Source organism: Neoarius graeffei, chromosome 3 (genome assembly GCF_027579695.1).
Source record: "Neoarius graeffei isolate fNeoGra1 chromosome 3, fNeoGra1.pri, whole genome shotgun sequence".
Lineage (NCBI taxonomy): Eukaryota > Metazoa > Chordata > Actinopteri > Siluriformes > Ariidae > Neoarius > Neoarius graeffei.
Window position 1 is genome coordinate 8,654,974 of NC_083571.1, and position 16,169 is coordinate 8,671,142.

General features: G+C 43.3%; 1 protein-coding gene across 1 annotated transcript in view; it reads right to left on the reverse strand.

Annotated features, from left to right (window-relative positions):
• The window catches only part of syne1a (spectrin repeat containing, nuclear envelope 1a), a 491,960-nt gene that overhangs the window by 219,395 nt on the left and 256,396 nt on the right, over positions 1-16,169 (reverse strand). The window contains 2 exon segments of the mRNA XM_060915606.1: positions 2,483-2,809; positions 14,592-14,762. Of these exon segments, the coding sequence (XP_060771589.1) occupies positions 2,483-2,809; positions 14,592-14,762 (498 nt within the window).

Here is a 16,169-nt window from a genome sequence, read left to right on the forward strand (position 1 = left end):
TGCTAGTGTAGACAGGTGTTGCTGTACGAAAGTAGTATCGTATCGGTACAAAATCCCTAGTGTGGACAGGGTATTAGGGTCATTCTAGAATTCGGGGTACATTCCGCGTCTCCGAGATCAACCTTTCCCGCAAAAGAAAATCTTTACTGAATCGGTTTGGAACAATAAAGCAAATTAGGACAAACTTTCACCAGTAGCAATGCTTGATGTACATTTTCGACCCAATTCATCCATAAAACATTAACTAAATGACTCCCACCCGTCCCGCTACATTACTAACCGTCTTTGACTCCTGATTCGTCTGTTCAACTCAAATAAACAGGAAGTGATTCAGTCTAACAATCTGCTTTTTGAGGCTTATTCTATTAACGGTTATAAAATCTATTGCATAGCAAGTCTATTTTCTGTATTATGTGAAATTTCAGGTCTTAAAAAGATTTTTTTTTAATCCGTCCCAATGTTCTTGTCAACTCTGTTAACTTGGTTATAAAACCGCATAAAGACTTTTAATAATAATAATAATAATAATAATAATAATAATAATGCGCGTGACACCTACACCGAGTGATATCACTTCCTCTGGCGGGAAGGCAGTGAGGTACGTTGTGTTTCTTCGCTCATTAATTTGAACAAAACGTTGAGGATTTTACCCCAACGCTAGGTTCATTATGCGTCACCTCTGTTACTGTGATATCGGAGTGAATCTCGGACTCATTTAAAAAAAAAAAATGATTAAAATCCGTAAAATTCTGGTCTTGTACGCGCCACGTGGTCGCTAGTTTGAAGTTAGCGTGTGGAGTTAAGACAAAACGATGGGGAAAATGTCAGTCCTGTTAACGGACTGCCCAGTTTAACGATGACAGAGTTGACGATGACTAACAGACGATTTCCCGCAATTACAGAACGGGCCACATCCATGATGAGCGCATTTTTCAATACATGTGTATGATATCTTACATAAGTGGCGTTCATAACACATTATACAGTGTCTTGCAAAAGTATTCATCCCCCTTGGTGTTTGTCCTGTTTTGTCGCATTACAAACTGGGATTAAAATGGATTTTTGGAGGGTTGGCACCATTTGATTTCCACAACATGCCGACAGCTTTAAAGGTGCACATTGTTGTTTTATCGCGACACAAACAATAATGATGAAAAAACAGAAACCCGGAGTGTGCATAAGTATTCACCCCCTTTCATATTCATCCCTGAATAAAAACTGGTCCAAGCAATTCACTTCATAACTCACATAATTAGTTGATTAAGATCCAGTCAAAGCGTCACATGATCAGTCACATGATGTCTGTATAAATCACCCTGTTCTGGAAGGACCCTGACTCTGCAACACGACTAAGCAAGCAACATGAGAACCAAGGAGCCTCCAAACAGGTCAGAGACAAAGTTGTGGAGAAGTATAGCTCAGGGTTGGGTTATAAAAAATATCCCACAGAGCAAAATGGAAAGAATATGGCACCACTACAAACCTGACAAGAGAAGGCCCCGCCCACCAAAACTCACAGACCGGGCAAGGCGGGCATTAATCAGAGATGCAACAAAGACAACGCTGAAGGAGCTGCAAAGATCCACAGTGGAGATGGGAGTATCTGTCCATAGGACCGCTTTAAGCCATATACTCCACAGAGTGGGCGGGGCTTTATGGAAGAGTGGCCAGAAAAAAGCTGTTGCTTAAGAAAACCTGCTTGGAGTTTGCCCGACAGTATGTCTCAGACTCCCCAAACACATGGAAGAAGATTCTCTGGTCAAATGAGACTAAAATTGATCTTTTTGGCCATCATGGGAAACGCCATGTGTGGCGCAAACCCAACAGCCTGAGAACACCATTCCTACAGTGAAGCATGGTGGTGGCAGCATCATGCTGTGGGGATGTTTTTCATCTGCAGGGACAGGAAAGCTGGTCAGGACTGAAGGAAAGATGGATGGCACTAAATACAGGGCAGCATTTTCCCGTAATGCCTGTGGAAGATTACGGACTTTCTTTCGAAGGCACCGGCTTTCAATGTTGCCAAAAAAAAAAAAAAAACGGAAATCAAAAATGGCCAAAAGACAAACAAGAGTCAGAGAGTTATTCAAGAAATGAGCAACAAAGAGCGTTCTGAAAGTGCTAACCGCTAACAGAAATTCAGTTTTGAAACCGCTAGCTGTTTATTCTGCATGGCGACTCAACTACGTTGCAAATGTGACGTGACTGAAAGCAGCATCACGGCTCATTATAACGACCGTCTATTTTAGTCTTAGAAATAAAAAATAAAAAAAGCCATAGAATAAACTCATTATCCTCGCTTGCTTGGTCTTTACGGGAATATATCAGACCGAGGTCTTTCTTTACAGTACGGACCTGTCAAGACCTCGGTTTGATATTTTCCCGTAAAGACCTATTCTACCCGTTCTAACACTTCTAATAACTATATCTATGAAGGCATTATAACATGTTTAGAAATAACTTTATTTTGTCATTGTTGTACCTTATACTTTGCCAGCTGGGCTTTTCTCTGGTACAGTTCAGCTTTGGGTTCTGTAGAAGCGCTGAGCAGAACCCGAGTCTCTCTCAGCCACTGCAGCTGGCTCTTATAACGCTCCTGAAACTCTTTATAAAGCATCGTGCTCTTCTCCGTAGCACCGTGCTCGGCTCGTAATCCCAGGCCGAGCTCTTCCAGCTGAGATCGGCTCTCCTGGACCTCGCGCTCCAGCTTGCACGACCCGCTTTCATCCAGGAAGGAGACGGCCTGCTCTGCTTTCTCACGAAGGGTCTTAAACAGGGCGTGGCCTTCGTCCATGTCGCGCTGTAGAGACTGAAAGGAGGAGTTACAGGAGGGTGCATCGTTACGGACTCGACATCAGATTAATACGCTGAAGGTCAAATTTAAACAAAACATGAATTTGTAAAAAAAAAAAGTGAAGAGAGAAAATATTTATTCATTCATTCATTCATTCATACACACACCACTGCGCCGCTGAATTCTCCAATCTGATTGGTCAGAAGGTGTGGATTGAGTTTTTTGGACAGTAGTGCAACACACTCCTTGTACTGTTATGGTTTCTATAGCAACAGCTCGAAAACATTCAAAGATGCACACTGTTATGGGTCGGATTTTATAAGGACACATTTATGGGCGGAGTCTCCAGTGTCAGTGATTTGTAAGTAACGGTTTTCCAATAATCTTCTTCTGATTATTTTCCTCTAACAGCATGTCCTGAAGTGGGTTACTCCTCTCATACCAGAGCAACTTAAGCGGTGTTCACACGGCACATATTTGCATCGATGCTGCACCGATGTATTTTGTTGCGATATATCTTACACCGGTGTAAATTTTGTGGAGCGTTCACACGTCACAACCCTGCTTACTAGACAGAAGCGTGTTGGCACCGGTGCAGCCCCACTTGCGTTCACACGGCAGTTTTTGCGACCGTGCTATACGATAGTAATACAGTGAACCCTCGTTTATCGCGGGGGTTACGTTCCAAAAAGGACCCGCGATAGGCGAAATCCGTGAAATAGTCAACTTAATTTTTTTACAACTATTATACAATACAAATGTAAAGCATTTGTTTAAGAAATAAAAAAAACGTTCTTGCAAATAACTATGACAGTTTTTAATACTTTTAAAATAATAATACTGTAATAATACTGTAAAATAATATTTTTAATAATGAATACGAGGTTAGACACATTGCGACTCGCGTATTTCACAGTCCCTCTGACTGTGCCTCTTTGTCCTGACTCCGCTCCGCTGTAGCGTCATTTTCTGCTGAAGGCTGTGGTGCAGGTGTCTTTTTCCGAGAGAAGAACATAGTTATGGGTAGTTGTTGGCACTCTTTTTTCTTCTGGGCAAGAAGATTCTTGTAAACAGACATGCCACCTTCGATTATATTTGAAAACTGTAACGAGCAACACATCAACGGGTCCCATTCTTGTGCCACTCGCTGAAGTTCAGTGTTCTGAACACAATGCACTGTAAAAAAAAAAAAAATCCGCGAAACAGCGAAAGATGAACCGCGTTATAGCGAGGGTTCACTGTAATGCGGAAATGAAATATGCGCATGCGTGAAAATGTACTTCCTTTTCCCGGTTGTCATGGCATCACCAAGCACCGGGAAAACAACGTGGATGAAGATGCCAGTGTTGCCAGATACTGCTGATGTTTTCCAGCCCAAAATATGTTCAAATCCGCTAAAATGCACTTAAAACCGCCCAATCTGGCAACACTGGAAGACACGCAGTTCTGTCGTTGTTGATATTCGGCATTTTGGAAGCACAAAATACCAGGATGCAAATTACGCAATGCCCGTATGTAATCAACTCTCGTCACGCGTAGCGAGTCTACCCCTGTAGCGTTCAGACGGCCCATTTTATATCGGTGCTGCCCCGCAAACTAGCATTTACTCCGGAGTAAATTTCTTAAACCACCTCCCGAGCAGGGTTAGATTTGCACCGGTTTAAGCAGCTTTCAGGGGCGACACCGGTATAACTTTGTACCGTGTGAACGCTCTACCGGGGCAGCCCCGGTGCTACACCGGAGTAAAAGTTGCCGTGTGAACACCCCTTTACTTTTTATCCGTTTATAGCTACATTTAATGTTAACATCCATGAAACAATTGATCATCTTAATGTATCATGAATATATTAGATATTTCCATCGCGTTCTGATTTTCTTTTACAGAAACATTTTATCAATTGATTTTGCAACTGTAATATTTATATGATGATAAAGATAAAGAAAGAAATGATTTTTGACAATATGCAATATACATTTGTTTTGTTTGAGATATTTTGTCTTTTATATCGGAATTTTTTTTTTGTACAGCAGGCAATGTTTTGTAATTTAGCTATGTATTAATATCCGTAATGTGCATTTGATCTTATTTAAATGTTAATTTGGACATTATACAGTGTCTTGCAAAAGTATTCACCCCCCTTGGTGTTTGTCCTGTTTTGTCGCATTACAAACTGGAATTAAAATGGATTTTTGAAGGGTTAGCACCATTTGATTTACACAACACGTCTACAGCTTTAAAGGTGCATATTGTTTTATTGTGACACAAACCTGGAGTGTGCATAAGTATTCACCCCCTTTCGTATGAAACCCCTAAATAAGAGCTGCTCCAACCAATTCACTTCATAAGTCACATAATTAGTTGATTAACATCCAATCAAAGTGTCACATGATCTGTCTGTATAAATCTGGAAGGACCCTGACTCTGCAACATGACTAAGCAAGCAACCTGAAAACCAAGCAGCCTCCAAACAGGTCAGAGACAAAGTTGTGGAGAAGTATAGATCAGGGTTGGGTTATAAAAAAATATCCCAAACTTTGAATATCCCACAGAGCGCCATTAAATCCATTATAGCAAAATGGAAAGAATATGGCACCACTACAAACCTGACAAGAGAAGGCCCCGCCCACCAAAACTCACAGACCGGGCAAGGAGGGCATTAATCAGAGATGCAACAAAGACACCAAAGATAACGCTGAAGGAGCTGCAAAGATCCACAGCGGAGATGGGAGTATCTGTCCATAGGACCGCTTTAAGCTGTACACTCCACAGAGTGGGTGGGGCTTTATGGAAGAGTGGCCAGAAAAAAGCTGTTGCTTAATAAAACCCACTTGGAGTTTACCCAACAGCATGTGGCAGACTCCCCAAACACATGGAAGAAGATTCTCTGGTCAAAATGAGACTAAAATTGATCTTTTGGCCATCATGGGAAACGCCATGTGTGGCGCAAACCCAACACCCTGAGAACACCATCCCTACAGTGAAGCATGGTGGTGGCAGCATCATGCTGTGGGGATGTTTTTCATCTGCAGGGACAGGAAAGCTGGTCAGGACTGAAGGAAAGATGGATGGCACTAAATACAGGGCAATTCTGGAGGAAAACCTGTTTGAGTCGGCCAGAGGTTTGAGACTGGGACGAAGGTTCACGGTCCAGCAGGACAATGACCCTAAACATACTGCTAAAGCTACACTGGAGTGGTTTAAAGTGAAAAACATTTAAATGTCTTGGAATGGCCTAGTCAAAGCCGAGACCCCAGAATCTGTGGCATAACTTGAAGATTGCTGTAGACCAACGCAACCCATCTAACTTGAAAGAGTTGGAGCAGTTTTGCCTTGAGGAACGGGCAAAAATCCCAGTGGCTAGATGTGCTAAGCTAATAGAGACATACCCCAAGAGACTTGCAGCTGGAATTGCAACAAAAAGTGGCTCTATGAAGTATTGACTTTGGGGTGTGTGTGAATACCTATGCACACTCCAGATTTCTGTTTTTTCATCTTAATGTCACAATAAAACAACAATGTGCAGTTGTCAGCATGCTGTGTAAATCAAATGGTGCTAACCCTCCAAAAATCCATTTTAATTCCAGCTTGTAATGCGACAAAACAGGATAAACACCAAGGGGGGTGAATACTTTTGCAAGACACTGTAAGTATTAAATTATTATAAACAACATGTTACTCCCTGACCTGTAAAAACAGTACCATCATTATGAATAAAAAAATCTCATCCCGAACCGTTACTCAGATAAAGAGAGAAAAGGTTTCTTGATCCTACGCGGGAGTGAAAGCGCCACGCCGGCCGCGGAGTGATGAGTGCTCTCTTCTCAAGTGGACTTTCCTGAAGGGCCCTTTGAAGTGTGTGTGAGAGAAAGATGTGAAGATTCAGCATGAGATACGAGAGGAAGAGCCAATTACCGAGCCTTAACCAGGGCCACCACAGCAGGGCTCGCCCCCCCTACACGCCCCCCCACACACCCACCTCCCCCCTCATCAGCCTGAACGTACGTCTGATCTGGAGACGTCTCTTCACGTGATACGAGTCAGCTGTCTCAACAAAGAGCTGAGTCTAATGGGCTCCTGGAGCTGACTGATCACACATGATACGACTCGGCTTTAACGACGAGCAAAAAGAGAGAGAGAGAGAGAGAGAGAGAGACGGAGAGTGAGACAGAAAACAGAGACAGAGACAGAGAGCAAGGCAGAGAAAGGGACAAAGACGCATACAGAGAGAGTGAGACACCATGAGAGAGACGGACACACACACTCAAAGAGAGAGAGATGAGCGTGAGACAGAGAGAAAGAGCAAGACAGAAAATCAGAGAGCAAGACAGAGAAAGAGACACACACATACAGGGAGAGTGAGAGGCAGAGAGAAAGCAAGACGCAGAGTGAGACAGAGAAAGAGATAGACAGAAAGACGCATACAAAGAGAGCAAGATAGAGAGACAGACAAAGACAGAGAGAGAAAACAAGATGGAGAGTGAGAGAGAAACAGAGAGAGAGAGAGAGAGAGAGACACACACATACAGAGAGAGAGTGAGACACCGCGAGAGACGGACACACACACTCAGAAAGAGAGATGGAGAGTGAGACAGAGAGAAAGAGCAAGACAGAGAGAGAGACAGAAAATCAGAGAGCAAGACAGAGAAAGAGACAGACAGAGAGAGAGAGACACACACATACAGGGAGAGTGAGAGACAGAGAGAAAGCAAGAAGCAGAGTGAGACAGAGAAACAGAGAAAGAGATAGACAGAAAGACACAAAGAGAGCAAGATAGAGAGACAGACAAAGACAGAGAGAGAAAACAAGATGGAGAGTGAGAGAGAAACAGAGAGAGAGAGACACACACACAGAGAGTAAGACACCGCGAGAGAGACGGACACACACACACACACACACACACACACACACACACACACACTCAGAAAAAGAGAGAGATGGAGAGTGAGACAGAGAGAGCAAGACAGAGAGAGAGAGACAGAAAATTAGAGAGCAAGACAGAGAGAGAGACACACACACACTCAGGGAGAGTGAGAGACAGAGAGAAAGCAAGAAGCAGAGTGAGACAGAGAAACAGAGAAAGAGATAGACAGAAAGACACATACAAAGAGAGCAAGATAGAGAGACAGACAAAGACAGAGAGAGAAAACAAGATGGAGAGTGAGAGAGAAACAGAGAGAGAGAGAGAGAGAGAGAGAGAGAGAGAGACACACACAGAGTAAGACACCGCAAGAGAGATGGACACACACACACTCAGAAAAAGAGAGAGATGGAGAGTGAGACAGAGAGAAAGAGCAAGACAGAGAGAGAGAGACAGAAAATTAGAGAGCAAGACAGAGAGAGAGAGAGAGAGAGAGAGAGAGACACACTCGGAGAGTGAGAGACAGAGAGAAAGCAAGAAGCAGAGTGAGACAGAGAAACAGAGAAAGAGATAGACAGAAAGACACATACAAAGAGAGCAAGATAGAGAGACAGAAAGACCTAAAGAGAGAAAGCAAGATGGAGAGTGAGAGAGAAACAGAGAGAGAGAGAGAGAGAGAGAGAGAGAGAGAGACACACACACACACACAGACCGAGAGAGACAGAGAGAAAGCAAGATGGAGAGTGAGACAGAGAAACAGAGACAGAGTGAGACAGAGAGCAAGAGCAAGACAGAGAAAGACAGAAACATACCTGTATAGAGAGCGAGAGACAAACAGAGAGAAAGAAAGATGGAGAGTGAGATAGAGAAATAGAGAGAGCGAGACAGAATGAGACAGACACATACTGTATACAGACAGAGAAACAGACAGAGGGTGAAACAGAGAAAGACACACAGAGAAAGACAGAGAGAAAGCAAGACAGAGAAACAGAGAGAGAGCGCAAGACAGAAAGAGTGAGACAGAAAAAGAGACAGAAAGACAGAGTGAAACAGAAAAAAAAAAACAGAGCGAGACAGAGAAAGACACACATACAGAGAGGGCGAGAGACCAACAGAGAGAAAGCAAGACAGAGAGCGAGACAGTGAAAGAGACAGACACACACACACAGACAGAGAGATAGAAACACACACACAGAGAAAGTGAGATGGAGAGTGAGACAAAGAAACACAGAGAGAGACAGACACACACACAGAGAAAGAAAGATGGAGAGTAAGATAGAGAAATAGAGAGAGCGAGACAGAATGAGACAGACGCATACTGTATACAGACAGAGAAACAGACAGAGGGTGAAACAGAGAAAGACAGAGAGAAAGCAAGACAGAAAGAGTGAGACAGAAAAAGAGACAGAAAGAGAGTGAAACAGAAAAAAAAACAGAGCGAGACAGAGAAAGACACATACAGAGAGGGCGAGAGACCAACAGAGAGAAAGCAAGACAGAGAGCGAGACAGTGAAAGAGACAGACACACACACACAGACAGAGAGATAGACACACACACACAGAGAAAGTGAGATGGAGAGTGAGACAAAGAAACACAGAGAGAGACAGACACACACACAAAGAGAGAGAGAGAGAGAGAGAGAGACAGGCAGGCAAAAAAAAAAAGAGAAAAAGGAAAATAAAGAGGAAGAGGGTGGGCGTGTCGTACTGATGTGATGAGAGGCATCACATCAATTACACTGCTGGTGCCAGCAGGTTGCATAGACACACCACTCCTTCATCTCCTCGCTCACTGCGCGCGCGTGTGTGTGTGTGTGTGTGTGTGTGTGTGTTTTGCAGGAGGACATTGAATTGTCTCCACTCTCTCTGACACTGTTTGTGCTCCATCTTCATAAAGATATAATCAATACCCTCCTGCATGCTCCACACACACACACACACACACACACACACACACACACACACACACACACACACACACACTCAGCCAGGACATGCATACAGAACTGTGCCAGGCCCACAGAGGCCCAAATAACACGAGCGTTTGTGTGAGTGTGAGAGCAAATCAATGCCTTTTGTGAAGCGGCAGTGAGGAAATGTGCTTCGCTTCTTTTCTTTTCACGAAACCTAAATCTGGGCGTCACATCGTTCAGCAGGACCGTCTTCTCCAAACAGCTCTGTCTGAAGACCCACTTTAATCCTTTCTCCTTCAACCATGACCAAACAAAAAAAAGTTAACTTTTCGAACGTTTTTAATTTCTTACACAAAACACGCAGCATGTCGTGATTTTAGAGGTCATTAACGTATCTGGAGCAGCTTCGATACGATGAATATCGACATTCTGCCAGACGACGTGCAAGATCTCTGCGCGTTAAACACGCTGACGAGGCGGGCGCGCGGTTTCGCTTTAACCTCCTAGGGCTTAGCGGTCACATGCGTGGACAGCACTTTATGGAAATTCGGAACAAGAATCCACACACGTGGACATACTTTTTCTCTAAAAGTACATCTTATCAAAAGATGATGCTTAGTTTTTATTCTAATCAGGTTCTAATAAGCCCAAATAGCAAAGAGAAATAAAAAATGCATGTAAAAAAACAGCTTGGGCCTTAGGAGGTTAAAACTCCGCCGTCGTCGTGAGCTGCATCTCCGACGGAAAACTCCAGAAGATATTTTCTCCTCTAGAAAATCCAGAAGACTGGAACTCAAGACAGAGCTGCGTTTTAGGTTTGAAGGCGACATGACGGGCTTTACAAATTCAAACGCTAACCGTAATCGAGCGCTGGTTAGCTTTAGCATTTAGCAGCGCTTCAGTTACGTCTGATTTGACTGAAATGTGACTGACAAACATAAATAAATGCATAAAAATCCATAACACGTGTCTGACGAGCACATTTATAAATCCTCTAGTTTAGGAACTCCTGAGTTACCGAGACTTTTGAAAGTACCTGTGCTATGTTACCACGCGACGCGATTGTGTTTGCAGAAAAAAGAAGTAGTAGTTCGACTTTGATCTCATGAACCTGGTACCGTGAGTCCAATCACAGATCATGAGACGTACAGACTTTACGTATGAAGCGTGCGTATGCTCAATATGCAGGCTTGTAGTACTCGCGTCCGACTCATGCCCTAATTTTAAGGACTCGTGACTCGACTTGGACTCGAGCACTGATGACTCGGACTCGTAAATTAACTGCGTTCGGACTCGTACATTGGAGACGAGGACTCAGATTTTTTTTCTTTATTTTTTGTAACATGCCATAATAATTTGGCACGAGATATTTACAACCCGATTCCAAAAAAGTTGGGACAAAGTACAAATTGTAAATAAAAACGGAATGCAATAATTTACAAATCTCAAAAACTGATATTGTATTCACAATAGAACATAGACAACATATCAAATGTCAAAAGTGAGACATTTCGAAATTTCATGCCAAATATTGGCTCATTTGAAATTTCATGACAGCAGCACATCTCAAAAAAGTTGGGACAGGGGCAATAAGAGGCTGGAAAAGTTAAAGGTACAAAAAAGGAACAGCTGGAGGACCAAACTGCAACTCATTAGGTCAACTGGCAATAGGTCATTAACATGACTGGGTATAAAAAGAGCATCTTGGAGTGGCAGCGGCTCTCAGAAGTAAAGATGGGAAGAGGATCACCAATCCCCCTAATTCTGCGCCAACAAATAGTGGAGCAATATCAGAAAGGAGTTCGACAGTGTAAAATTGCAAAGAGTTTGAACATATCATCATCTACAGTGCATAATATCATCAAAAGATTCAGAGAATCTGGAAGAATCTCTGTGCGTAAGGGTCAAGGCCGGAAAACCATACTGGGTGCCCGTGATCTTCAGGCCCTTAGACGGCACTGCATCACATACAGGCATGCTTCTGTATTGGAAATCACAAAACGGGCTCAGGAATATTTCCAGAGAACATTATCTGTGAACACAATTCACCGTGCCATCCGCCGTTGCCAGCTAAAACTCTATAGTTCAAAGAAGAAGCCGTATCTAAACATGATCCAGAAGCGCAGACGTCTTCTCTGGGCCAAGGCTCATTTAAAATGGACTGTGGCAAAGTGGAAAACTGTTCTGTGGTCAGACGAATCAAAATTTGAAGTTCTTTATGGAAATCAGGGACGCCGTGTCATTCGGACTAAAGAGGAGAAGGACGACCCGAGTTGTTATCGGCGCTCAGTTCAGAAGCCTGCATCTCTGATGGTATGGGGTTGCATTAGTGCGTGTGGCATGGGCAGCTTACACATCTGGAAAGACACCATCAATGCTGAAAGGTATATCCAGGTTCTAGAGCAACATATGCTCCCATCCAGACGACGTCTCTTTCAGGGAAGACCTTGCATTTTCCAACATGACAATGCCAAACCACATACTGCATCAATTACAGCATCATGGCTGCGTAGAAGAAGGGTCCGGGTACTGAACTGGCCAGCCTGCAGTCCAGATCTTTCACCCATAGAAAACATTTGGCGCATCATAAAACGGAAGATACGACAAAAAAGACCTAAGACAGTTGAGCAACTAGAATCCTACATTAGACAAGAATGGGTTAACATTCCTATCCCTAAACTTGAGCAACTTGTCTCCTCAGTCCCCAGACGTTTACAGACTGTTGTAAAGAGAAAAGGGGATGTCTCACAGTGGGAAACATGGCCTTGTCCCAACTTTTTTGAGATGTGTTGTTGTCATGAAATTTAAAATCACCTAATTTTTCTCTTTAAATGATACATTTTCTCAGTTTAAACATTTGATATGTCATCTATGTTCTATTCTGAATAAAATATGGAATTTTGAAACTTCCACATCATTGCATTCCGTTTTTATTTACAATTTGTACTTTGTCCCAACTTTTTTGGAATCGGGGTTGTATATCGACATTAAATTTTTGTACTAATTTCGTGTAAGAGTGTCACACTTGTGCACCTGCACAGGATTAAGGCGCAATGTTACCCCTCATCTCATCTCATTATCTCTAGTCGCTTTATCCTGTTCTACAGGGTCGCAGGCAAGCTGGAGCCTATCCCAGCTGACTACGGGCGAAAGGCGGGGTACACCCTGGACAAGTCGCCAGGTCATCACAGGGCTGACACATAGACACAGACAACCATTCACACTCACATTCACACCTACGCTCAATTTAGAGTCACCAGTTAACCTAACCTGCATGTCTTTGGACTGTGGGGGAAACCGGAGCACCCGGAGGCAATGTTACCCCTTTTCCACCAAATCAGTTCCAGTGCTGGTGCTGGTTCACAACTCGTTCAACTTGCAAGTCAGCTGAGAACCAGTTTGCTTTTCTATAGCTCGCGGTGCTAAGCGAAGCCACGTCATTACATCGCTGTACACGTCAGTTACGTCGTTGTATACGTCATTACGTCGCTTTATACGTCAGTTGCATCGCTACGTTTGCATAAACCTTGGCACGAATATCAAAGCAAAAACAACACGGAAGAAGCAGCAGCAACAACAACAACAACAATAATAATGGCTGACTTCGCGTTTGTACAGCTGCTGCTTCTTGTTGCTTAAAAATGGCGATCTTTCGCGGTCTTGTTATTGTTGTTGGTCTTAACTCCGCCCCCCGCTGACGTAAGTGGTTCTTTCCTCTGGCCCAGCAGAGAGTTGGTGCTAGCCTGGAACTGGTTTTTCTGGCCCCAGAGCCAGTTCTTTGTCAGTGGAAACAGAAAACCCGGTTCCAATAAGCACTGGCCCCGAACCAGCCCTGGAACTGCTTTGGTGGAAAAGGGGCATCAGTGTGCCGATATAAAAACACACTTACTTTGCGAAGTATTGAGCTGAGTTGCTGATACATTACCGAGCCTTATTTCCTTGTTTGGTTTCCTGATTTCCTGTTTCTCATCTATGATAGCCTGTTTGTGCCTCGCTTGTATTAATAAACGCACCTTCTTCACTTCCATCCGTCTCCCAACCATCTCTGACAGAATACTTCACACTCCCTGATAAAGAGAAGCGCGTTCACCTGTTCAGGAACAAACTAACGTTAACGGCGCTGAAACAAAAACAGCCGCCGTTAAATGGTGCGGGTGGAGTCTTGTTCTCGGACTCGACTTGAAATTTTCTTTAATGACTCGGATTTGAACACTGGGGACTCGAGACCGGACTCGGACTCGAGGTTTAGTGACTCGACTACAACGCTGTCGATATGTTTAAAAAAAAAAAAGACGTAAAATTATTGATAACGTATTATAGATCTCATCCGAATAGTGTAGAAGCGGGCGTGGTTAAATTCTGTCGGTGCAGATCATCTCGAACAGAGCATCGTTCCTGTGACAGGATGCTGTACGTTCAAGGTGGTGCTCTGCTTTTCTGCCGAGATGCTTTTCTGCTCACCACGGTTGCAAAGAGTGATTATATGAGTTACGATATCCTTCCTGGCAAAATAAATAAATAAATAAATAAAAATTCAAACCAATCTGCCAGTTTTCCTCTGACCTACCTCTCTTATCAACGAGGCGCTTGTTTCCAGTTTTTACACCATTCTAGAGACTGATCAGCCGTTTCGGAAATACTCAAAGCAAACAGCAGGTGGATGGGGGTTCCTAATAAAGTGGCCGGTCGGTCAGTGAGTGAGATATACACGTACGTATATATATATTATATGATCTAAGTAGAGATACAACTTCTGCCATTTTTTTTTGTTCTGCAATTTTACAAACCGCTGCTTTAAAACCATTAGCGAATCAGTCTGATCAAAGTCATTTACGGACGCTTTAAACAGATGATCTTTGGATGGGGATTTTTTTTTTTGTCCTCACCAAAGTCATTTCATATAAGGGGAGAATTAAATCAATGACAAATTGCTCGGGAATACAGCAGCTATTAAATCGCTGACAGTCCATTTATCTCTGCACTGTGTGCACATGTGTGTGTGTGTGTGTATTCCCAGCGCCATACCTCCAGCCTTTTCATCTTTTTCTCCAGAGACGCCCGGTCTGGGACTTTTTTGCTCTCGCTGGCTGCTGTAAAACCCGTCGTCGTTGCGCTCAGCCAATCGGAGAAGGCCCTGAGAGCGTCCTGAGCTTCTCCGATGCTCCTCAGTTCCTCCTGGAGCTGTCGGATGGTCTCCTGCATTAAAAAAAAAAAAGAGCAGAGCATTTAACACTCACTCCCTAAAAGGATATCTGATTGCGTCTTGCGGCTTTTTTTTTTTTGAAAGATTATACTCTACATTTCCAGGAATAATGATTCTGTCATGCTAATTTCATAAACCTTTTGTTACTTGATACAACCTCTGATACGAGCAAAACGGAGGCTGGATTTATTTTCCGGCTCGCCGTGATGCTAATTTTCAGAGTTTTGACTCAAAAGCGGTCTTTTTTCTGATGTTTCTTGAGAAAATTTCGTGTTGTTGATCTGTCAGGTTTTTTGTTTTTTTTTTCCTGTCATGCCTCATAAAGCACTTCACGGTGAAATCCAGATGCCCTGGCTCTCGACTCCAATTAAACAAAACACACACACCTATCAGCAGCTCTCGACTGCAGCACATGTGGCAGCCTGTCGTTTCTCGCTGAATAATTACACACACCTAACACACAAGGGGTGTGAGCATGAGTGTGTTACAGAGGAGGAAAAACATATTACTGCAGGTATTAAAAAAAAAAAAAATTCAATTCTCTCTGTTGCCACGGCAGCGGAAATAAAAGAACGTCTCCTTTATTGTTTAATTACAAGCTTAAGGCTTGTATGATGATATAGCTTTCTGCCTTTTTGTGTGTTTGTTTTTTGAAGCTTTATTTCAGAGCGACACGGGGGGGGCGCACAGAGGGGGCTGTTTTTCACAAGCTGGACGATTTCCAGAGTTTCGACAGGTGAGAAATTACACTCATCGCCACGCGCTGGCAGCAGACGCAGCGGTGCGTCAGTGACGGAGGATTCACAGAGTGGTATAAATTCTATAAATGGTCGTGGAGCTGATTCGGAAACATTACGTAACAAGTGTCGCCAGGCAAAACAAACCTCGCTCGGCAGCACTTATTTTATACCTATATGTTGATAATGGTAATATTTCTCAATCGTCAGGTTATAGTCCTCTGAAAACCCATGACCTTGAGCATATAGGACATTTCAAAGTCAGTCAAGGTCAAAGGTCATGGCAGCAGCTGAAAGCCCATACGGGACGACTTGTATGCTGACGATGCTAAACATCCGCCGATCGTGAACCATCTTAAAAGTTATAGCCCTCTGAAAATCCGTGGCCTTGAGTTTGACCTTTCAAGGTCACTCAAGGTCAAAGATCATGGTGCCAAATGGCACTTCCTATAAGTCGAGAACGGTAAATATCTCTCGACCATCAACCACTTTCAAGTTACAGCCCTTTGAAAATCCGTGACCTTGAGTTTGATCTTTCGAGGTCACTCAAGGTCAAAGATCATGGTGCCAAATAAAAGGCCATATAGGAGTTCCTATATGCTCTTAATAGTAAACATCGGTCTATCGGCAACCGTTTTTGAGTTATAAAGGAAAATGTGTTGT